This window comes from Piliocolobus tephrosceles, chromosome 2 (genome assembly GCF_002776525.5).
Source record: "Piliocolobus tephrosceles isolate RC106 chromosome 2, ASM277652v3, whole genome shotgun sequence".
NCBI lineage: Eukaryota > Metazoa > Chordata > Mammalia > Primates > Cercopithecidae > Piliocolobus > Piliocolobus tephrosceles.
The window spans coordinates 51,707,521-51,732,469 of record NC_045435.1 but is presented as its reverse complement, the minus strand read 5'-3'; the positions used below and the strand labels follow the sequence as shown (position 1 = coordinate 51,732,469).

The window sequence follows — 24,949 nt, the reverse complement described above, 5'->3', positions numbered from 1 at the left end:
TGGCCAAGTTGGTGAAACACCGTCTCTACTAAAAATACAAAAAATTAGCCGGGTGCAGTGGCAGGCTCCTGTAATTCCAGCTACTCAGGAAGCCGAGGTAGGAGAATCGCTTGAACCTGGGAGGCAGAGGTTGCAGTGAGCTGAGATCACGTCACTGCACCCTAGCCTGAGTGACAGAGCAAGACTCCGTCTCAAAAAAAAAAAAAAGAAATACTCTGAGGATGGAACCTATTTATAAACACAAGATTCATTTGTTTCATATATATGTTATACATATAGCTTGAGGGTAATTTTATATGATTTTTAAAATAATTTATACATGAAACAAAGTTTGTGTACACTGAACCATCAGAAAGCAAAGGTGTCATTATCTCCGCTACCTGTGTGGCATCATGTTGGCACTTCAAAAAAGTTTTAGGTTTTGGATTTTGGACTTTGAGATTAGGAATGCTCAATCTATATGTTGGAGATCCTGGCAGTATCATTGCTGGAGTTGGCTGCGTATACTCCATTGTTTGGCTGTATCATAATTTAACCAGTCCCATTTTAGGGCATAAGGGTTTTTCACATTCTTTTGCTGTTACAGTGGTGCAACAAATACACTATGTAAATTCTTGTACATACTCAAACTGAGTGTCATCTTTGTGTTTATCCCACTGATATTTATTGATAATGACAACTGTGTAGTCTTAGTTTTGTCTTGCATATATACTTTTTGCTTTTTCTTAATTTGAAAAATCTCTACATTATGTCTTGTTTACTTTTTTTATGTGCCTGTGTTTTCTAATACTTTGGAAGGTTAGTGTGTGTGTGTTCTAGCTGTTACCTTTATAACTACAATTTTATATTATCTACCTTATCTACCATATATACACAGTATTTTTTGAATCCCTGCTAAGAGCAATGATGAAATTGGCATATTTATACTTTTTTTCCTTTATTTTTCAGTTATTTTTCTTAGTGTTCACCCTTAAACTTTTAAATATACTTACATTTTATTTATCTGCTTTAACTTCTATCCTTTGATTTCTGGGTATAAGAGATGAGGGTATTAGTATGCCCATTTACATGCCAGTTTGTAACATTTACCTTTTGCTTTATAGTCACAATCCCTACATTTTTTCATTTTAGTGATATAATTAAATAGATTATAGCACATTATTTGTCCTTTTGTTATAATTTGTATCTGTTGAATGGCATGAGTTCAGAAATGTTTGTCTTTCACCTTTATATTTGGCTGATAGTTTGGGCATAAAATTTGGAGTTAAGCTTTCTTTCCTTAAGAGTATTGTAGTCAGTGTTCATTCTTTTTTGTAAAAGGTTTATTTTTTGAGACAGGATCTTGCTCTGTTGTCTAAGCTGGAGTGCAGTGGCGTGATCATAGCTCATTGGAGCCTTCACCTCCCAGGCTCAAGCAGGCCTCCCATCTCAGCTTCCTGAGTAGCTGGGACTACAGGCACGTGCCACCATGCCCAGCTAATTTTTGTATTTTTTTGTAGAGACAGAGTTTTGCCATGTTGCCCAGTCTGGTCTCAAACTCCTGAGTTCAAGTGATCCACCTGCTTCAGCCTCCTAAAGTGCTGGGATTACAGGCGTGAGCTACCATATGCAGCCCACACTTTTCTTCTTATCATCATTTCCCAAACAATACAGTATAACAACTATTTCTATAGCATTTACATTGTATCAGGTATCATAGGTAATATGGAGATGATTTAAGGTACTCTTGAGAGGATGTGTGTAGGTCATATGCAGACACTATACCATTTTGTATGAGGAACTTTTAAGCATCTTTGGGTTTTGGTGTCTTTGGGGGTCCTAGAACCAGTGTTCCCATGGATACCAACTGTCTGTAAGCAAAGTAGAGATTTATTTGTTTGATTATAGTGGTGGAAAATGAACGAATTTCTTTCTCTGTCCTTTACAGGAAGAAGTTCTAAAGGATTTTGAAGACTTGGCTGGAAAACTCCCATGGTCAAACCCCTTAAAAGTGTGGAAAATTAATGCCAGTTTTAAAAAGAAAAAAGCAAAGCGCAAAAAGATAAATCAGAATTTAAGTAAAGAGAAGATTAATAATGGACAAGAAGTCAAAATCAATCAGAGAAATGTTAAAAAAGAGTTCACTAGCCATGCTTTAGATTCTCATATCTTAGATTATTATGAAAATCCAGCCATCAAAGAGGAGGTGTCAACATTAGTAGGTGATGATTTGGCATCTTCCAAAGATGAGACTGATGAAAGCTCAAAAGAAGAAACTGAGCCTCAAGTGCTAAAGTTTAGAGTCACATGCAACAGAGCAGGAGAGAAACATTGCTTTACCTCAAATGAGGCTGCAAGAGATTTTGGGGGTGCTGTTCAAGATTATTTTAAGTGGAAGGCTGATATGACCAACTTTGATGTGGAGGTAGGTATAGGCTCTGACTGTGGTGATTGAAGAGTGCTGTCACAGATTTGTAGAATTTTCAGACTAACCAGTGTTATGCACAATTAAATTGAAATAGTAGGGTGTGGTTAAGAAGAGCATAGTCCTTGGAGACAGATTTAGATCCAAATTTTGACTCCACAACTGTATAACTTTGGACTAGATAAAGTCTCTGAGCCTCTGTTTCAAATGGAGCCACTAATAGTATGTACCTTTAAAGTTATCCTGAAGGTTAAATAAGGTACATTTAAAATATTTAGTGCAATACCTTGCATACACTAAGTGCTCTGTAGATGGAAGCTATCAAGGTTGAATTTTCTGTTTTTTCTTTTTTGCGACAGAGTCTTGCTCTGTCACCCAGGCTGGAGTGCAGTGGTATGATCTCAGCCTACTGCAGCCTCTACCTTCCTGGTTCAAGTGATTCTTGTGCTCAGCCTCCCAAGTAACTAGGGCTACAGGCACATGCCACCACACCTCGTTAATTTCTGTTATTTTTTAGTAGACATGGGGTTTCACCATGTTGGCTAGGCTGGTCTCGAACTCCTGTAGTGATCTGCCTGTCTTGGTCTCCCAAAGTGCTGGGATTACAGGCATGAGCCACCACACCTGGCCTGATTTCTAATAGGGTACTGTTTTACTGTATTACGTGGACTTTCATATTATAAAATTCAACCAGAATTAAAATAGTTATTTTGTTTTTGTGTGTCTTGGTTGCAGAGCTTTGCTACTGAAAAAATAAAATAAGACTGGGCGCAGTGGTTCATGCCTGTAATCCCAGCACTTTGGGAGACTGAGGCAGGTGGATCACTTGAGGTCAGGAATTCGAGACCAGCATGGCCAACATGGTGAAACCCGGTCTCTACTAAAAATACAAAAATTGACCCGGTGTGGTGGCACGCTCCTGTAATCCCAGCTACTGGGGAGGCTGAGGCAGGAGAATCACTTGAACCAGGGAGGTGGAGGTTGCAGTGAGCCAAGATCATGACACTGCACTCCAGCCTGAGTGACAAAGCAAGACTCCCATCTCCAAAAAAAAGAAAAGTGCATTTTTTAAACAAACCCTGACCTTCTCAAATCAGGACATCTTTGCTAATACTCATCCTAGAGTCAGCTCTCCTCTTTCTTAAATTCTGCCAGATTTCCAAAGCCAGGTACCTCATTTCAGTATGTTTACTTTCCTTGGTCTTAATCCTCTTTTACCTTAGGTGATTGACATGTGAGCCATAGGAACTAGAGTCATTAAGACTCTGACAGCTTAAAAGGTCTATAGCAGCTGATGTATTTACCAAAGAGCCAATTTCTGTTGCTTTTGGGACACTTGAATCTGGGGCAAGTCACTGATTCTTTCTAACTTTTTTGTGCATGTCAAATCAGTAGTCTAATTCCCCATTCCTTTTTTTCCTCATATACTGCATGAAAATGAATAGGTGGCTCACATCCGCGGCAGGCGGATCGCTTGAGCCTAAGAATGCAAGACCAGCCTGGGCAAAACAGGGAGACCCTGTCTCTACTAAAAATAAAAGAAATTTTTTAAAAAAGAAAATGAATAGGTTAACTAGAACAGTGATGTCTAAAAGTTAGCAAGGTGATTCAGAGGACAGTTTCTGGAGCCGTGCCGCATTGGGTTAAATCCCAGAGGAGGCTGGGTGTGGTGACACATACCTGTAATCCCAGCACTTTGGGAGGTCGAGATTGGAGGATTGCTTGAGGCCAGGAGTTCAAGACCAGCCTAGGCGACATAGGGAGACCTTGTCTCTACAATAAAAAAAAAAATAGCTGAGTATGATGACACACGCCTGTAGTCCCCGGTACTTGGGAGGCTAAAGTGAGAGGATTGCCTGAGCCTAGGAAGTCCAGGCCACAGTGATCTGTGATTGTGCCACTGCACTCCATCCTGGGCAACAGAGACAGATCCTGTCTCAAAAAACAAAAGGGAATTCCAGAGGAGCTGTCTTTGTGCCTCAATATCCTCTTTTATAAGGGGAATAATACCTAGATTAAGGGATGTGAATATGAGATGAGGCTTTGTATGTAAATGTGTAGAATAGTGCTTTGCATTAGGAAGTGCTATGAGTGTCTGCTGTGGTTAAGCTCAGGAAATCTTTCGGTGAAAGATTGGGTAACATTTTAGTTTAGTTTAGTTCACTTTTGAGACAGGGTTTTGCTGTATCACCCAGACTGGAGTACAGTGGTGCAATCATGGCTCACTGAAGCCTTGACCTCCCAGGCTCAAGCTATCCTCCCACCTCAGCCTCCCGAGTAGCTGGAGCTACGGGCATGTACCACCACACTCAGTGTAATAAGACTTTTTATTTGAGACTTTACCAATTTTTAAAACTTTTTTGTTGAGATATACTTTCCATTAAGTACACAAATCTTAAGTGTACACTTCAGTAAGTTTTTACTTATATACAGGATGTGTAACTAGCATCCAGATAAAGATACAAAGTATTTCCAGTACCTCAGGGGCTCCCCTTGCCCTTTCCCAGTCAAGGCAATCACTAATCTGCTACCACCAAAAATTAGTTTTGCCAATTTTTGTACTTCATATAAATGAAGTCATATAGTATATACTTTTGTCGTTCATTTTAACATCTATTCTTTTAATTCACTATATTTATTGGTTACAACCAGATTTCACCCCAATTTTTATAACACAAACATATTTTGAAGGCTTAGAGATTTTTTAATATGTATTTTTTAAATGTCTTAAATTTTTAGACAGTTCTGGGCTGTGGTGTGCTATGCTGATCAGGTGTTTGCACTAAGTTTGGCATTAATATGGTGACCTCCCAGGAGTAGGGGACCGGCCCAGGTCAGAAAAGTCTTACTACAAAGTGCAGTTTGAACAATCCTAAAACTATTTTGTCTTGTTCCACTTTACTATAGGTTCTTTTGAACATCCATGATAACGAAGTCATTGTGGGCATTGCATTGACTGAAGAGAGTCTCCACCGAAGAAATATAACACATTTTGGACCTACAACTCTTAGATCAACTCTTGCCTATGGGATGCTCAGGTAAGAAAATGAGTTTGCCGTCCAGCTTAAAGTGGCACCTTGGTTTGAATGTTCCCTTCCAAAATACTGATTTGTGTGTATGTGTGTTTGAGGTACTGTTTTGGAACGTAGTGGATAAAGAATAGAAAGGAAAGCTAATGATCTATTTCTTTCCCTTCTATCCAATATTGACTCCTTGTGATCTGAAAATGCTGCTTAATAGGTGGCTCAGTTTTCTTTATTTCTTTTCAGTTTTCTTTATTTCATTTTTTGAGACAAAGTCTCACTCTGTCGCCCAGGTTGGAGTGCAGTGGCGAGATCTCGACTCACTATAACCTCTGCCTCCCCAGTTCAAGTATTTCTCCTGTCTCTGCCAAGTAGCTGGGATTACGGGCGCCTGCCACCACGCCCAGATAATTTTTGTATTTTTTAATAGAGACATTTCACCATGTTGGCGAGGCTCGTCTCAAATACCTGACTTCGGGTGATCCACCCGCCTCTGCCTCCCAAAGTGCTGGGATCACAGGTGTGAGCCACCACACCCAGTTTTCTTGATTTTAAAATGAGAGTGATAGTTTTCACCTACCTCTTGAATGCGGTTACCACATTTCTGTTTAGCAAGGATATGTGTGTTGGGAGATAGAGCAAATTTTGCTGTTTCATTTCTGTGCAGTGAAAAAGATGAAAGCAGGTATTTTTATTTGTGTAACGGGTAAATGAACAGAAAGAACCTTTACTTATATTTTTAAGCTTTATACTCACAGCAACCCAGGAATCATCCTAGAATTTTTCACTTTTCAGAGTGCAAGACCTATCTTTCCTTCTCCTTTGCCCTTCTCTCTTTTATTGGGTGCTGCTTTTCACCACTAGAAAATGTTTATTTTCTCTAAGCTTCTGTTTTCCAGATGGCAAAATGAATTTGATATGAGACTTAAAGGATTATTAGTGAGGATTACATGCTGAAGCATATGCAAAATACTTATTATATACAGTGCCTGGTATGTCCTGGTAGTTTTAAGTCCAGTCATGCATCACTTAACAACAGGGATGCATTCTGAAAAATGTGTCATCGTGCAATTTCATCATTGTGTGAACCTCATGGAGTGTACTTATACAAATCTAGATGGTGTAGCCTACTACACACCTGGGCTATGTGGTATCTCCTGTTGCTCCTGGGCTACAAACCTGTACAGCATGTTATTGCGCTGAATATTGTAGTCAGTTGTAATGTAGTGGTAAGTGTGTATCTAAACATACAAAGGGTAGGGTAAAAATATGGTATTATAATTACTGCATTCATATATTTGGTCCACCATTGATTGGACGATTGTTATGCAGTGCCTGACTGTATTCCTTTTGTTCCAATCTTTTATCTTCCTAACATATTAATTCAATGACAGTAATAGAAAATTGGGGCCATTTGATAAAGGAAAATTTTCTAGTCTTCATTAATTTAACAAATATGCATTATCTACTGCCAGGCATATGGTAGAAACCAGGGATAGACAGAGGGTGTTATTTTGGGTGCAAATATTAAAAACCTAAGTAAACAAGTTTAGGATAAAAAAGTGATGATTGTGCCAGGGAGGGTTTTTTGGAAAGATAAAGAGAAATCTTGGGGATTCTACAGAAAAACTGAATGTTGGTTCTCAAGAAGGGTAGGAACCACATCTTGGAAAACCACCAGAAACGTGGGCAGCCATTTTTATCCCCCCTTAGAGCCTGTGGACTCTTGTCGCTTCTCATCTACATGTTTTCTCATCTAAATTTATGTATTTCCAATTCCAAACGACCAACCCACATTGCCTAGGCTTTTAGCTCTTTGTTCCAAATTCCTGGAAGAGAGAATCTGATTGACATTGTTTTGGTCAGTTATTCACCCTTGATCATCAGGAATGGCTTGGAGTACAGGGTGCTTACCCCCTCAAGAGGGTTGCCAAGGATTCTGTTGCCATGTGTTGAGGAGTAGGAACAAGGACATAGAGCAGGACCAGTGTTACAATAAGAACCCACTATTAACCCCAAGAATCTGTCTTATGAGGGAGATAAACAGTTATCATATATGTGATAAGTCCCACACCAGCACATGATTAGAACAAGAGAAGGGAAGAAATCTACTGACCCGTTTCAGGGTGGGATGCTTCATGAAGAGGATAACACTTAAGCCATTAACAGTAATGCCTCTAATCTTGAATCTGTTACCTACTGGTTTTGTGTCCCTAGGCAGGTAACTTCATGTTTCCTTGCATCAGCTTACCTTTAAAATGAGAATAATGATAATTATCTAACAGGGTCATTACTGAGGATTCCATGAGATAATGCATGGAAAGAGCTTAAGTCCTTACCCAGCAAATACTAAGTGCTCAAAGTACAGCATTTTTTTTTTTCCTTTTTTTATTACCTAGTCCCACAGAGCAATTTTTTTATATCAAGATTATTATCTTTAAATTCAAAAGGAAAGGAATACTGAATGTCTCATTGCCAGTATCCTTATATTGATGCATGTTTGACTTGAGACATTTTTGAGTCTTTTTAATGTAATATAGGTTTCTATTGAAAACAACACTGTTGTCTAAAAGTATGCATGTGTGTGGTGTGTGTGTGTGTACGTGTGTGTACTTTAAGATATCTGCAAACCAAATTTCATCTGAGAATGAAATGGGATTTAGTTATATGTAATGATTTTTCTTCCCGAGTAATAGAATATACAGTCCACATATCATTACAAATTTATTATTTATTTATTTATTTATTATCTTTTTTTTTTGAGACAAAGTCTTGCTCTGTCACCCAGGCTGGATCTTACATGATCTTGGCTCACTGCAATCCCTGCCTTCTGGGTTCAAGCAAGTCTCAGCCTCCCTACTAGCTGGGATTACAGGCACCCGCCACCACACCCAGCTAATTTTGTGTATTTTTAGTGGAGACGGGTTTCGCCATGTTGGCCAGGTTGGTCTTGAATTCCTGACCTCAAGTGATCCGCCTATCTCAGCCTCCCAAAGTGCTGGGATTACAGGCGTGAGTCACCATGCCCAGCCACAAGTTGATTTTTAAAATGTGTAGATTGGAATTAGGGAGGGCGGAGCAAGATGGCCGAATAGGAACAGCTCCAGTCTCCAACTCCCGGTGCAAGCGACACAGAAGACCGGTGATTTCTGCATTTTCTACTGAGGTACTGGGGTCATCTCACTGGGGAGTGCCGGACAATCGGTGCTGGTCAGCTGCTGCAGCCCGACCAGCGAGAGCTGAAGCAAGGCGAGGCATTGCCTCACCTGGGAAGCGCAAGGGGGAAGGGAATCCCTTTTCCTAGCCAGGCGAACTGAGACACACAACACCTGGAAAATCGGGTAATTCCCACCCCAATACTGCACTTTAAGCAAACGGGCACACCAGGAGATTATACCCACACCTGGCCGGGAGGGTCCCACAGCCACAGAGCCTCCCTCATTGCTAGCACAGCAGTCTGCGATCTAACCGCAAGGCAGCAGCGAGGCTGGGGGAGGGGCGCCCGCCATTGCTGAGGCTTAAGTAGGTAAACAAAGCCGCTGGGAAGCTCGAACTGGGTGGAGCTCACAGCAGCTCAAGGAAACCTGCCTGTCTCTGTAGACTCCACCTCTGGGGACAGGGCACAGCTAAAAAACAACAGGGGAAGCAGCAGAGGCCTGTGCAGACCCGAACGACTCTGTCTGACAGCTTTGAAGAGAGCAGTGGATCTCCCAACACGGAGGTTGAGATCTGAGAACGGACAGACTGCCTGCTCAAGTGGGTCCCTGACCCCTGAGTAGCCTAACTGGCAGACATCCCCCACTAGGGGCAGTCTGACACCCCACACCTCGCAGGGTGGAGTACACCCCTGAGAGGAAGCTTCCAGAGTAAGAATCAGACAGGTACACTCGCTGTTCAGCAATATTCTATCTTCTGCAACCTCTGCTGCTGATACCCAGGCAAACAGGGTCTGGAGTGGACCTCAAGCAATCTCCAACAGACCTACAGCTGAGGGTCCTGACTATTAGAAGGAAAACTACCAAACAGGAAGAACACCTATACCAAAACCCCATCAGTACGTCACCATCATCAAAGACCAGAGGCAGATAAAACCACAAAGATGGGGAAGAAGCAGGGCAGAAAAGCTGGAAATTCAAAAAACAAGAGTGCATCACCTGCAAAGGAGCGCAGCTCATCGCCAGTAACGGATCAAAGCTGGTCAGAGAATGACTTTGACGAGATGAGAGAAGAAGTCTTCAGTCCATCAAACTTCTCAGTGCTAAAGGAGGAATTACGTACCCAGCGCAAAGAAACTAAAAATCTTGAAAAAAGAGTGGAAGAATTGATAGCTAGAATAATTAATGCAGAGAAGGTCATAAATGAAATGACAGAGATGAAAACCATGACACGAGAAATACGTGACAAATCCACAAGCTTCAGTAACCGACTTGATCAACTGGAAGAGAGAGTATCAGCGATTGAGGATCAAATGAATGAAATGAAGTGAGAAGAGAAACCAAAAGAAAAAAGAAGAAAAAGAAATGAACAAAGCCTGCAAGAAGTATGGGATTATGTAAAAAGACCAAATCTACGTCTGATTGGGGTGCCTGAAAGTAAGGGGGAAAATGGAACCAAGTTGGAAAACACTCTTCAGGATATCATCCAGGAGAACTTCCCCAACCTAGTAGGGCAGGCCAACATTCAAATTCAGGAAATACAGAGAACACCACAAAGATACTCCTCCAGAAGAGCAACTCCAAGACACATAATTGCCAGATTCACCAAAGTTGAAATGAAGGAAAAAATCTTAAGGGCAGCCAGAGAGAAAGGTCAGGTTACCCACAAAGGGAAGCCCATCAGACTAACAGCAGACCTCTCGGCAGAAACTCTACAAGCCAGAAGAGAGTGGGGGCCAATATTCAACATTCTTAAGGAAAAGAATTTTCAACCCAGAATTTCATATCCAGCCAAACTAAGTTTCATCAGTGAAGGAGAAATAAAATCCTTTACAGATAAGCAAATGCTTAGAGATTTTGTCACCACCAGGCCTGCCTTACAGGAGACCCTGAAGGAAGCCCTAAACATGGAAAGGAACAACCGGTACCAGCCATTGCAAAAACATGCCAAAATGTAAAGACCATCGAGGCTAGGAAGAAACTGCATCATCAACCAATGAGCAAAATAACCAGTTAATATCATAATGGCAGGATCAAGTTCACACATAACAATATTAACCTTAAATGTTAATGGACTAAATGATCCAATTAAAAGACACAGACTGGCAAATTGGATAAAGAGTCAAGACCCATCAGTCTGCTGTCTTCAGGAGACCCATCTCACATGCAGAGACATACATAGGCTCAAAATAAAGGGATGGAGGAAAATCTACCAAGCAAATGGAGAACAAAAAAAATCAGGGGTTGCAATCCTAGTCTCTGATAAAATAGACTTTAAACCATCAAAGATCAAAAGAGACAAAGAAGGCCATTACATAATGGTAAAGGGATCAATTCAACAGGAAGAGCTAACTATCCTAAATATATATGCACCCAATACAGGACCACCCAAATTCATAAAGCAAGTCCTTAGAGACTTACAAAGAGACTTAGACTCCCATACAGCAATAATGGGAGACTTCAACACTCCACTGTCAACATTAGACAGATCAACGAGACAGAAAGTTAACAAGGATATCCAGGAATTGAACTCATCTCTGCACCAAGTGGACCTAATAGACATCTATAGAACTCTCCACCCCAAATCAACAGAATATACATTCTTCTCAGCACCACATTGCACTTATTCCAAAATTGACCACATAATTGGAAGTAAAGCACTCCTTAGCAAATGTAAAAGAACAGAAATTATAACAAACTGTCTCTCAGACCACAGTGCAATCAAACTAGAACTCAGGACTAAGAAACTCAATCAAAACCACTCAACTACGTGGAAACTGAACAACCTGCTCCTGAATGACTACTGGGTACATAACGAAATGAAGGCAGAAATAAAGATGTTCTTTGAAACCAATGAGAACAAAGATACAACATACCAGAATCTCTGGGACACATTTAAAGCAGTGTGTAGAGGGAAATTTATAGCACTAAATGCCCACAAGAGAAAGCAGGAAAGATCTAAACTTGACACTCTAACATCACAATTAAAAGAACTAGAGAGGCAAAAGCAAACACATTCAAAAGCTAGCAGAAGGCAAGAAATAACTAAGATCAGAGCAGAACTAAAGGAGATAGAGACACAAAAAAACCCTCCAAAAAATCAACGAATCCAGGAGTTGGTTTTTTGAAAAGATCAACAAAATTGACAGACCGCTAGCAAGACTAATAAAGAAAAGAGAGAATAATCAAATAGATGCAATAAAAAATTATAAAGGGGATATCACCATGGACCCCACAGAAATACAAACTACCATCAGAGAATACTATAAACACCTCTACGCAAATAAACCAGAAAATCTAGAAGAAATGGATAATTTCCTGGACACTTACACTCTTCCAAGACTAAACCAGGAAGAAGTTGAATCCCTGAATAGACCAATAGCAGGCTCTGAAATTGAGGCAATAATTAATAGCCTACCAACCAAAAAAAGTCCAGGACCAGATGGATTCACAGCTGAATTCTACCAGAGGTACAAGGAGGAGCTGGTACCATTCCTTCTGAAACTATTCCAATCAATAGAAAAAGAGGGAATCCTCCCTAACTCATTTTATGAGGCCAACATCATCCCGATACCAAAGCCTGGCAGAGACACAACAAAAAAAGAAAATTTTAGACCAATATCCCTGATGAACATCGATGCAAAAATCCTCAATAAAATACTGGCAAACCGGATTCAGCAGCACATCAAAAAGCTCATCCACCATGATCAAGGGGGCTTCATCCCTGGGATGCAAGGCTGGTTCAACATTTGGAAATCAATAAATGTAATCCAGCATATAAACAGAACCAAAGACAAGAACCACATGATTATCTCAATAGATGCAGAAAAGGCTTTTGACAAAATTCAACAGCCCTTCATGCTAAAAACGCTCAATAAATTCGGTATTGATGGAACGTACCTCAAAATAATAAGAGCTATTTATGACAAACCCACAGCCAATATCATACTGAATGGGCAAAAACTGGAAAAATTCCCTTTGAAAACTGGCACAAGACAGGGATGCCCTCTCTCACCACTCCTATTCAACATAGTGTTGGAAGTTCTGGCTAGGGCAATCAGGCAAGAGAAAGAAATAAAGAGTATCCAGTTAGGAAAAGAAGAAGTCAAATTGTCCCTGTTTGCAGATGACATGATTGTATATTTAGAAAACCCCATTGTCTCAGCCCAAAATCTCCTGAAGCTGATAAGTAACTTCAGCAAAGTCTCAGGATACAAAATTAATGTGCAAAAATCACAAGCATTCTTATACACTAGTAACAGACAAACAGAGAGCCAAATCATGAATGAACTTCCATTCACAATTGCTTCAAAGAGAATAAAATACCTAGGAATCCAACTTACAAGGGATGTAAAGGACCTCTTCAAGGAAGACTACAAACCACTGCTCAGTGAAATAAAAGAGGACACAAACAAATGGAAGAACATACCATGCTCATGGATAGGAAGAATCAATATCGTGAAAATAGCCATACTGCCCAAGGTTATTTATAGATTCAGTGCCATCCCCATCAAGCTACCAATGAGTTTCTTCACAGAATTGGAAAAAACGGCTTTAAAGTTCATATGGAACCAAAAAAAAGCCCGCATTTCCAAGACAATCCTAAGTCAAAAGAACAAAGCTGGAGGCATGACACTACCTGACTTCAAACTATACTACAAGGCTACAGTAACCAAAACAACATGGTACTGGTACCAAAACAGAGATATAGACCAATGGAACAGAACAGAGTCCTCAGAAATAATACCACACATCTACAGCCATCTGATCTTTGACAAACCTGAGAGAAACAAGAAATGGGGAAAGGACTCCCTATTTAATAAATGGTGCTGGGAAAATTGGCTAGCCATAAGTAGAAAGCTGAAACTGGATCCTTTCCTTACTCCTTATACGAAAATTAATTCAAGATGGATTAGAGACTTAAATGTTAGACCTAATACCATAAAAACCCTAGAAGAAAACCTAGGTAGTACCATTCAGGACATAGGCATGGGCAAGGACTTCATGTCTAAAACACCAAAAGCAACGGCAACAAAAGCCAAAATTGACAAATGGGATATGATTAAACTAAAGAGCTTCTGCACAGCAAAAGAAACTACCATCAGAGTGAACAGGCAACCTACAGAATGGGAGAAAATTTTTGCAATCTACGCATCTGACAAAGGGCTAATATCCAGAATCTACAAAGAACTCAAATTTACAAGAAAAAAACGACCCCATCAAAAAGTGGGCAAAGGATATGAACAGACATTTCTCAAAAGAAGACATTCATACAGCCAACAGACACATGAAAAAATGCTCATCATCACTGGCCATCAGAGAAATGCAAATCAAAACCACAATGAGATACCATCTCACACCAGTTAGAATGGCAATCATTCAAAAATCAGGAAACAACAGGTGCTGGAGAGGATGTGGAGAAATAGGAACACTTTTACACTGTTGGTGGGATTGTAAACTAGTTCAACCACTATGGAAAACAGTGTGGCGATTCCTCAAGGATCTAGATCTAGATGTACCATATGACCTAGTCATCCCACTACTGGGTATATACCCAAAGGATTATAAATCATGCTGCTATAAAGACACATGCACACATATGTTTATTGCGGCACTATTCACAATAGCAAAGACTTGGAATCAACCCAAATGTCCATCTGTGACAGACTGGATTAAGAAAATGTGGCACATATACACCATGGAATATTATGCAGCCATAAAAAAGGATGAGTTTGCGTCCTTTGTAGGGACATGGATGCAGCTGGAAACCATCATTCTTAGCAAACTATCACAAGAACAGAAAACCAAACACCGCATGTTCTCACTCATGGGTGGTAACTGAACAATGACATCACTTGGACTCGGGAAGGGGAACATCACACATCGGGGCCTATCATGGGGGGGGAGGGATTGCATTGGGAGTTATACCTGATATAAATGACGAATTGATGGGTGCTGATGAGTTGATGGGTGCAGCACACCAACACGGCACAAGTATACATATGTAACCTGCACGTTATGCACATGTACCCTAGAACTTAAAGTATAATAAAAAAAAAATAAATAAAAATAAAAATTAAAAATTAAAAAAAAAAATGTGTAGATTGGTGTTCCTTCAGGCTAGTGTGATAGGTCCTCAATCTTACAGCTTCAGGAATCATCAGTATAGAAGCCTCAGCTTTTGGATGAGTCTTCACATAGGCTATTTTCTTTTCTCTAGGCTCTGTGATCCTCTACCTTATGATATAATAGTTGATCCGATGTGTGGAACTGGGGCAATACCAATAGAGGTAATCATATTTCTTTAGCTTTTAGATAAGAGTGATACATCCAGAATATTCAAGACCCAATGGGCAAATCAGACATAATGAAATCTCCATGGTTGGATCAGTGGACCCAAGAGTTTTAAAACAATTAACAATAGAAAACTTGGAACTTTTTTGTAAAGAATGTAAGTACTTATTTCAAAGAGCCATTTGCCACTGGACTAGATACATTGTTAGTGACATCTATTCACTAGATTACAGAGGAAGCTGAGAATTACAAACTGCTGATGAGTCCTCTTTGTGTAACAGACAAACTGGTAGACTTGAATGGGAAAAGATAATTGAAGGCATAAGCATAAACTTGAGGAAGGCAATTTTCTTCTTTGTAATCCACTTAAGTTCCTAGAGAGAATAAGTATAGTTGTAAAAAGGGGAAACTTATGAACATTACTTGGATTTTTTAGGAAGTCTGACAAGCTTAATACCAAATGCTCTTAACTAGTTTTCAAAATTACCGTGATATTGAGAAGAGTTATAACAACTGTATAAAGCAAAGCAAGAAATGGAAAGGCATTTTCTAAATGGAGAATATTTCACAGTAGAGTCCCCTTGAATAATCAGTATCATCTATATGTTTTTAAACAATTTAGAAGAGGGAGCTCCCGGTAAAGTCACTGAAGTTTGTATGAAACATAGTAGTTCTTCCATATAGTATACTGAAAGCCAATTTGAATAAACTGCAGGGAGACACCGCAGATTATATGATTGGATAGAAACTGGACAGATGAGCAAGTCCAAAGCAAGCCCACAAGGGGAGAAATAATCCAAACTGTAATTAGAAAATGTTATCTGTGTTCTGGGAGTTAAAATCCAAGAGTGAAATCATAGAAGTCTACATGATGACTGTGTTCTATGAGAGCTAGAGAAACTACTGTGACTTAAAGAGACTGCACAGTAAAAACCCAATCCTTCTTGTGACCAAGAAGGATTCTGGGAACAAAGCAGAGTGTTGTTTTCTAGTGTGAAATCATGATATGTGTATGAAATAGCAGGTAAGGTCACTGCATGTCAAAAAATACACAACAGTGCTCCGGGTGAAAATAAAGGCCAAAAAAATTAAAACATGAAGTTTGAGCCATTTTCCATGTAAGAGTAGACATGCAGATGTCAATGTAGAAAAACCTAAGCTGATATGTGATCAAAATGAATAAAATTATGAAGAAATTGACAAGGTATATATAAAGATTTGTTCACCAAATATAAAATACTTGATCTAGAATACTTTTTTTTTTTTTAATTTAGAAGTGTTACACTGTAAAACCCAATTCTTTCCAATGCTGAAAATCCAAATAAGTTTAGGAGGGAAAAAAAAGAATATTTGGGAATCAGAATCACTGAGAGGCTTCCTCAAACTCTAGGTCCCCTCTACATCCCCACCCACCCAAACTTCTGGGATACTTCAACTTCCCTTTTGTTTGAAGTCATAAGATTGTATACAGGAGTATTCATCATCTTCAAGTGTCTAGGCAAAAGAAAAACTTCTGAAGCACTGTACTCATGGATGAGAAGTATGTTACTGTTCACAAAGGAACACAAAGGTGTTTGCTACTCACCCCTAAGCAGAGGCAGACCTTTCCCAGCTTTCATGTCAGAAACCTTCTGTTAATCTGCATAGAACATTGTTCAGGCCTAGGGTCACATGTCACCTCATTCCACAAATGATATGTGACAACTTGGTATTTATGTTCTGCTGACAGGTTTTTCATTTAAAATTACAAAATCCTTCCAGTGATATGGTGGTTACCATTCAAAAGCCTATCATACAAAGGAAATTGCATTTTATTATTACTATTTTTTGACCTGGGGTCTTGCTCTGTCAACCAGGCTGGAGTGCAGTGGTGTGATCTCAGCTCCCTGCAACCTCTGCCTCCCTGGCTTAAGCCATCCTCCCACCTCAGCCTCTCAAGTAGCTGAGACTCAGGTGCATACCACCACGCCCAGCTGATTTTTGTGTTTTTTGTAGAGATGGGGTTTCGCCATGTTCCCAGGCTGGTCTCAAACTCCTGGGCTCAAGAAATCCTCCTGCCTCAGCTTCCCAAAGTGCTGGGATTTCAGGTGTGAACCACCATGCCTGGCTGGAAATAGCATTTTATTTTGCAATTCTCAAATATATCAGATTATGTAAACTCCCACAACCACAAAAGAGTATAGGTTTGATCAGTTTAATTTGGTTAATATTTTCAAACCGCATTTACTTAGAATTTATTTAGTGTGCCAGACGCTGCTGGATAAGGAACTGAAGAAAATACTAGACCTGACCTCAGAGAGCTCCCAGGTTAGTTGGGAAGCGCAAAGGGGAAGAAATAATTAACAGTGGAACAAGTGCAGTGGCAGAGGTACGTACATACAAAATGCTTTTGGGAGCAGCACATGAGACTGCTTGGAGAGTTAAGGTTGATGTCGAAAGGGCATGAGTTTTGAGCTGGGTCTTACGAGATGGGTAGTGGTTCAGCAAGCAGAGAAAGAATAAGAGGGCGTTTTCAGCCAGGGAAATAGCACAGTTGACAACATGCAATGTTTTGCCACTCTAGAAAAGCACTGGATTCTCTTTGTTTGTTGACAATTTAAATAATCACATTTTGCAGTTTGCTACTTTTGTTTTAACATATACTCTTATCTTTTAGGGGGCTACTGAATGGACTGACTGTTTCCATATTGCTGGTGATAATAATCCACTGGCTGTGAATAGAGCAGCAAATAACATTGCATCTTTATTGACCAAGAGCCAAATTAAAGAAGGGTAAACATTTAAAAGATTTCTTAGCATCTTTTAGAGTTAGAGAATCATTTTTTATATTGACTTTATGAATTAAAACTCCCAGTGCATTGTGACATCATTGTAACCAAAATGAATATACTATGAGACTCCATTTACATTTTTAAAGTTTATTGAAAATAATTATATTTTAAAAACATTATTTTAGCTATAATTTCCCCACCATATGCAATTTTTCATTTCTGTCTTATTCATATATCTTTTCCCCCACATACTGGAAGAATATAGATTCATTTTAATTTCACAAAATTTTAAACACTGTATAGGCTTCTTTTTTGCTTTGGGGACAGGGTCTCATTTTGTCACTCAGGCTGGAGTGCAGTGGCATGATCATGGCTCACTGTAGCCTCAACCTACTGGGCTCAAGCAGTCCTCCTGCCTCAGCCTCCCTAGTAGCTAGGAATACAGGCATGTGCCACCATACCCAGCTAATTTTTTAAATTCTTCATAGAGATGGGGGTCTTGCTGTTTTGTCCAGGCTGGTGTAGAACTCCTGACCTCAAGAGATCCTCCCGCTTCAGCCTTCCAAAATGCTGGGGTTAGAGACACGAGTCATCACACCTGGACCATAGTCTTTTAAAGTCACGACATAAAGTCCATCGTACAGAAATACTGCAGTTTATATAGCCTCTCCTCTGTTTTATTACTAAGTCATTGGTTATATATTTCATTGTCTCTCTGATCTAATTTTTTAGGACAGTGCTTTTCAAACATTAATGTACATGTGAATCACCTGGGAGTACTGTTAACACAGATTTTGATTCAGTAGTTTGGGATGGGATCTAAGAGTCTGCATTTTCCAGGAAACTCTGGGACAATGCTGATGCTGCTGGTCTATGGATCAACATTCAATCCTTTTACATATATTAAGACTAGTTGGAAGGTTTCGATTTTCTTAAATACTGATTTGTTTTACTGTAATGAATTAATTTTGAATGGTTCTTTCATGTTTATTGAGTTTATTTTTTTTATGAGCCTAGTATATGGCCAGTCTTTTTTTTTTTTTTTTGAGACGGAGTCTCGCTGTGTTGCCCAGGCTGGAGTGCAGTGCCACGATCTCTGCTCACTGCAAGCTCCGCCTCCCGAGTTCACGCCATTCTCCTGCCTGAGCCTCCCAGTAGCCGGAACTATAGGCGCCCGCCACCACACCCGGCTAATTTTTTGTATTTTTAGTAGAGACGGGGTTTCACCATGTTAGCCAGGATGGTCTCAATCTCCTGACCTCGTAATCCGCCCGCCTAGGCTTCCCACAGTGCTGGGATTACAGGCGTGAGCCACCGTGCCCGTCCTTTTTTTTTTTTAAATTAAAACTGATAAACATTTAAACAAACTTTCTTTTCTAGCTTCTGAATATTTTATCTTGTTTGTATCTACACTTTTTGTCTATTCAACTTGTACTTTTTTTTTTTTTTTTTTTTGAGCCCGAGCGCTCCACCTCCCGGGTTCACGCCATTCTCCTGCCTCAGCGCTCCAGAGTAGCTGGGACTACAGGCGCCCACCACCATGCCCAGCTAATTTTTTTTCGTATTTTTAGTAGAGACGGGTTTTCACCCTGTTTCATCCTGTTAGCCACGATGGTCTCGATCTCCTGACCTCATGATCTGCCCACCCCGGCCTCCCAAAGTGCTGGGATTACAGGCGTGAGCCACCGTGCCTGGCCTCAACCTGTACAGTACTTTCTATCCATTTTACTTTGGTTTTTAATATTTTTCGCCTTATGCTTTGTTTTGTGCAGTTATTGGTATGCGGTTGTAATATATATTTTATATGTACTTTAAAAAACTATGTAGTGATTGCCTTTATTGCATTTTTTTCTTAAATTCTTCATTAAATGTCAATTAAATCCTTAATTTCTGCTGATAGCCTTTGACTTATCTTCAGTTCTTAGCCTGTACATTATTTTGTTTCTTAAACCAGTTACTTTGCCTTAATGGGGAGGATTTAAATCCTTTGTATTTATTATTATTCATTCTGTCTTCTGTCATCTATATTTTTTATCTTAACTTTTTTCTTAGTCTTGTTTTATATAGCATGGTACATATATTTTCTTTTGGTTTTTCATCTTAAAACAATTACCTATATATTTACCAATTTTACGTATCTGTTTTTCTTTTAGGTCTCCTGTTATTACTAGTTTTACAAACTTTATTCTTCAGATACGTCACCCCATAATCTTTTCTTTAGTGTGCTTGATTTTTCCACTGTATGTTTTATCAGCAACTTAATTTTTGTATCATCGGTTATGTAATTTACTGCTTCAGCATTGTTTTTAAAGTTGTCTTTTGCAGTTCTCTGCATTACAATCATGTTTTCAGTTTGTTTTCCTTTTTTCTGAGACGGGGTCTTGCTCTGTCACCCAGGCTAGAGTGCAGTGGCACAATCCTAGCTCACTGCATCTTTCAACTCATGGGCTCAAGTGATCCTCCCACCTCATCCTTCGGAGTAGCTGGGACTATAGGCGTGTGCCATCATGCCTTGCTAACTTTAAAAAAAAATTTTTTAGAGACAAGGTCTCACAGTGTTGTGCAGCTGGTCTCAAATTCCTGCACTCCAGTGATCTTCCCACCTCAGCCCCTGAAAGTGCTGATTATAGGCACGAGCCACCATGCCCAGCCTGACCTTCTATTTTTTACCTATGTGCCACTTCTTAAATTTTGAATAGGTTGATACTATCACTGATATTCTTAGCATTTTATATTTTGCTGTAGCAGTCTCTTTTCAGAAACAAAAATTGTTGTAACGATTTTATGCTTCACAATATATTGAAACACCTTTCCTTTGTCCCCACAGCAAACCATCCTGGGGCTTGCCCATAGATGCTGTTCAGTGGGATATCTGCAATCTGCCATTGAGAACTGGTTCTGTGGATATTATTGTAACAGATTTGCCATTTGGAAAAAGGTGAGAATTAGTTGGGTTCTTTTTTTTTAATGAATTTTACTTTCACTTACTATACTACTACCTGCAAGACTTGTAAATATGTCATTATTTTCCTTGCGTTTATTCTGTCAGGAAAAAAATCTTGAATTTTAGCAGACTTAGCAGAGCTGTTTTTCACTGAACAACATGATGGATTCACCCATTATATTTCTTCTGAGAACTCTCAGGAATGTATTAACTAGATTTTGAATCCTGACCATCATAGGAGGTTCATTTTTAAATTACCTATAATTCACTTTTTAGCCCATTCTTGAATTATATAATTTTACACAAAAAGGTGGTGGAAGACTTGGTTCTGATTCTGTTTCTCAGCATAAATGATTTCTTTTTCCTTTTTTTTTTTTTTTTCTGAGACAGAGCCCCACTCTGGTGCCCAGGCTGGAGTGCAGTGGCACGATCTCGGCTCACAGCAACCTCTGCCTCCCGGGTTCAAGCGATTCTCCTGCCACACCCTCCTGAGTAGCTCGGATTACAGGCACGTGCCATCACGCCCAGCTAATTTTTGTATTTTTAGTTAAGACGGGGTTTCACCATGTTGGCCAGGCTGGTCTCAAACTCCTGACCTCAGGTGATCTGCCCGCCTCAGCCTCCCAAACTGCTGGGATTACAGGCATGAGCCACCAAAACACCCAGCCTAAATGATTTCTAATCACTTGTTTGGTTCATATAGTTTGACTGCTTATTAAACTCACTAAGAGGGCAAGTTATATAACAGTTGTCCAAAAAAATTCTTTTTGATTCAGAATGCTAAGCAGTTTACTAACTCAGCTTATTTCATTGACATGTAATGGCAAAGGTCTGGTTTCTAAAACTACAGCTATTTTTCATGCCTCAGGATGCATGAAACTGTTTTGTTTCATATACTCCTTCTATTTTGTATCTTTTGCAACAGTGTTTGACTCACTAGTCCTTCTATTATAGGATGGGATCCAAGAAGAGAAACTGGAACCTTTATCCAGCTTGCCTACGGGAGATGAGCCGTGTCTGCATACCTACCACAGGCCGAGCTGTACTACTTACTCAAGACACAAAATGCTTTGCCAAGGTGCTATACACATTAGCTCAAAATCACAGCCTCTGGCAACTTTGGGATCTTTTTGAATAGATTTGGGGATGTTTGTTTGGATAAGATTTGTTTTCTCTTTCCCTGAGGTTTCTTATCAGGCAGCTAAGAATCCTGGTTGGTATAAAAATAGATTGTCAGCCTAATTGCTGTGGTTTTTGTGTATACACAGGCATTATCTGGAATGCGACATGTATGGCGAAAGGTGGATACGGTCTGGGTGAACGTTGGTGGTCTTCGTGCTGCAGTTTATGTACTGATACGTACACCTCAAGCTTTTGTTCATCCTTCAGAACAAGATGGAGAAAAAGGAACTCTTTGGTAATACAAAGAATGAAGATGACTAATAGTACTTGTACTTCCCACCACTGGAAATGTTAGCATAAAGAATTTGCAGAGAAAAACAGTATTAACAAAATTGCAGTCTGCACTCTTTAAACCTGTTTAAGGCTCTTCATCCTGGTTAGCAAAAGGTGTGAATGTAATGTGATAGAATTTATAAGTTTTATGAGACCAGGCACAGTGGCTCATGACTGTAATTCCAGCAGTTTGGGAGGCCGAAGAGTGCAGATCACCTGAGGTCCAGAGGCCAGCCTGGCCAACATGGTGAAACCGTGCCTCTTCTAGAAATACAAAAATTTGTCGGGTGTGGTGGTGGGCGCCTGTAATCCCAGCTTGCTCAGGAGGCTGAGGCTAGAGAATCACTTGAACCCAGGAAGTGGAGGCTGCGGCGAGCCGAGATCACACCATTGCACTCTAGCCTGTGTGACAAGAGTGAAACTCCCGTCTCAAAAAAAAAAAATTTTTATAAGAAAGAGCTTTTCCTTGAAGCTCTTTTGAAGTGGTAGCTTAATTAGTATTGTGTTGAAAATACTTTCAAGATGCCTAGTGAAAAGCCTACTGAAGTGCTCTGAGATTGGGGTTTAGGACATTTTATTTCCAGGCTTTGTAGCCTATTTTCCATTGTGTCAAGTGCAAAACTACCCTGGCCCAAAGGAAAGGCAGACAACATAATTACATCTTAGGCCACATTTCATTGTCTTTGCAGCTTTGCTAATCCAGTTGCTCAAGTTCTTTACCTCAATCTGAAGGAATGAAGCATTATTACGTTTTGTGAATGGTGTTCAGCCTGTAAGACAAAATCTCACAAGACTTATAGGAAAGTTTACCATCTGCCTTAAATATTAAAATATCCATCTGTTATTCAGATTAACACATAGAACGAAAATAGAGGTCTAGGAATTATCAAAAGGTACTGCAAAAATACTGTTAGTATAGAACATTTCTATTTGTAAATAGCACATACATTGATACCTGGGGTATGGGACCAACAAACCAAATTAAAAGAAATTGTTTTTCTTTCAGTACACTAAGGTGTGTTTTCAAAACCAAACCAAGCCTGTCAGAGTATTTGTTGGCTAGTTTCTTAAAAGGCCAAGAGAAAAAAACTGATGTTATCTTTGGAAAACTTTTGGGAGTTACGTGAGTTTGTTATTTTCTCCTGGATCACTATTCACATTTAATTGCTTTTCCAGTTCCAACAAGTCCTTCTTGAGAGTTTTGTGGAAAATGGTGCTTCCCTGGAACAAAGAGTAGTTGAGGTTTTTTGTGGAACTCATCATAGTATTACTTGGAGCCTCTGGCTGCATGCATTCAGGAGAGATTTTCAGTATCCTATTAATATTATAATAGTACTCCTCTTAGTACTTTTCGATGTCTCCATTGAGAATAAAAGGACACAATACCTTCAAAAGAAGAGTTCACATTAGCAGCACAGCCAGCAGTCTTCATCTGGTTTCTCTTATCTCCTACCCCACGCTTCATAATGAATGGGAAATAAGATGTTTATGAAGATTTTATATCCTAGACTGGCCATTTTGCCACTATCAGAATTCCCAGCTGCTTTATTTACGGGCCGAACACAAAACTTTTCACCTGATAGGAGAAACCATTTAAACCTCAAATTAAGCAACCCACAGAACCAGGAAATTCAAGGACCATGTCCATTTTCACCACGATGTCTTTTTTTCCCCCCCACTAAATGCGGGGTACCGTATCTGCCAGAGTGGGTATTTGTTGAACAAACAAATATTTTTGCCTACTAGCTTAGTTTTTAAGGAAGTAATTTTTCACTTGAATCATCATAGCTTTAATCCTATTAAATACAATAAAAATTTGACAAGACTGATGCAAATATGTAGTGGGCAATAGTTTGCCATCTTCTTCTCTAGTATGGTGTTTTTCAATCTGGTGACTAGAATAGGCAATGGGCTATTAGCAGGATTCATAAGGCCTAGAGTTGAGTTATATGTGACATTGCCGCCTATTCATTATGTGACCTTGGGTTTTAACCTTCAAAGTGGGTCTCCCTGGACTAAAAGAATGTGAAAAGATGGGGAAAGGAATCTGTAATCTGAACATGGAATGACTGAGTTACAGACCAGACATTGTTATTGGGAATGAAAAAGTCAATATATTTGAGGGGAAAAAATGTAAACATTGAGAAAGATTTTACAAATCTAATTAGGGGAAGATAGTTATCTCCCAATACTAGAGTGTACCAGAGTGCTTTTAAGGGGAACATTTGGTTACCCTTATTTCTTTTAAAATGGCAGTTTAGGAAATTCTGCCCAGTAGGCCGGCCCAGTGTCAGATAGGACTCAGGTCTCCAATGCCAAGACCAAAATGTTAAGTTGAAGACTGAAAATGGGAAGATTTGGAAATGTCTTTGGAACCTCAAGCACATTAAAGCTTGTAAGTACTTCATATTCATTAATAACCTAGGCATAGAAAAAAGATACCCTTATTTTCAAGCATAGCCTTTACAAGTTCATGTTAGATGTCATGAAGTTTAGTGAGGAGTAAAAATCTAAGAGGAAAAACACCAACCATTCTACTCTGGCAAAAGTTCAGGAGAAACACCATAGACAGACCTGTATACCAAATTTTAAAACATGTTGAATAATGTGAAAAAAAGTATCACATTATGAAAGGCTTTCCTGTCACCCCTTATACTTTTGTCTCAGGCTAACATGTTTGTTAATGAGTTACAGTGGTGAAGTTAAGGAAATCTGCTTCCTGTCATAGCATGCCCATTACCCCAGCCATACAGGTTTAATACCGGGATTCACTTTAACCCCATGAAGTCATTCAACAGGTACGTGAATATTTACTTTGTGTGTTGTGCTAGAGTAGCAATTTCTTAAACTTTGTGGCCTCAGAGAATCCCTTCACATTCTTAAAGATTGAGGGCCCCAAATCA

At 39.6% G+C, this 24,949-nt stretch overlaps 1 protein-coding gene across 5 annotated transcripts in view; it reads left to right on the top strand.

The window, feature by feature from the left end:
• The window catches only part of THUMPD3 (THUMP domain containing 3), a 30,296-nt gene extending 6,420 nt beyond the window's left edge, over positions 1-23,876 (top strand). For all 5 annotated transcript variants that reach the window (XM_023218563.3, XM_023218562.3, XM_023218559.3 and 2 more), the window contains 7 exons: positions 1,928-2,404; positions 5,312-5,442; positions 14,803-14,872; positions 17,533-17,648; positions 20,475-20,585; positions 21,546-21,669; positions 21,860-23,876. In XM_023218563.3, the coding sequence (XP_023074331.1) occupies positions 1,928-2,404; positions 5,312-5,442; positions 14,803-14,872; positions 17,533-17,648; positions 20,475-20,585; positions 21,546-21,669; positions 21,860-22,012 (1,182 nt within the window). In that variant the 3' untranslated portion in view covers positions 22,013-23,876. The remainder of the gene's footprint in view (positions 1-1,927; positions 2,405-5,311; positions 5,443-14,802; positions 14,873-17,532; positions 17,649-20,474; positions 20,586-21,545; positions 21,670-21,859) is intronic.
• The last annotated feature ends 1,073 nt before the right edge of the window (positions 23,877-24,949 follow it).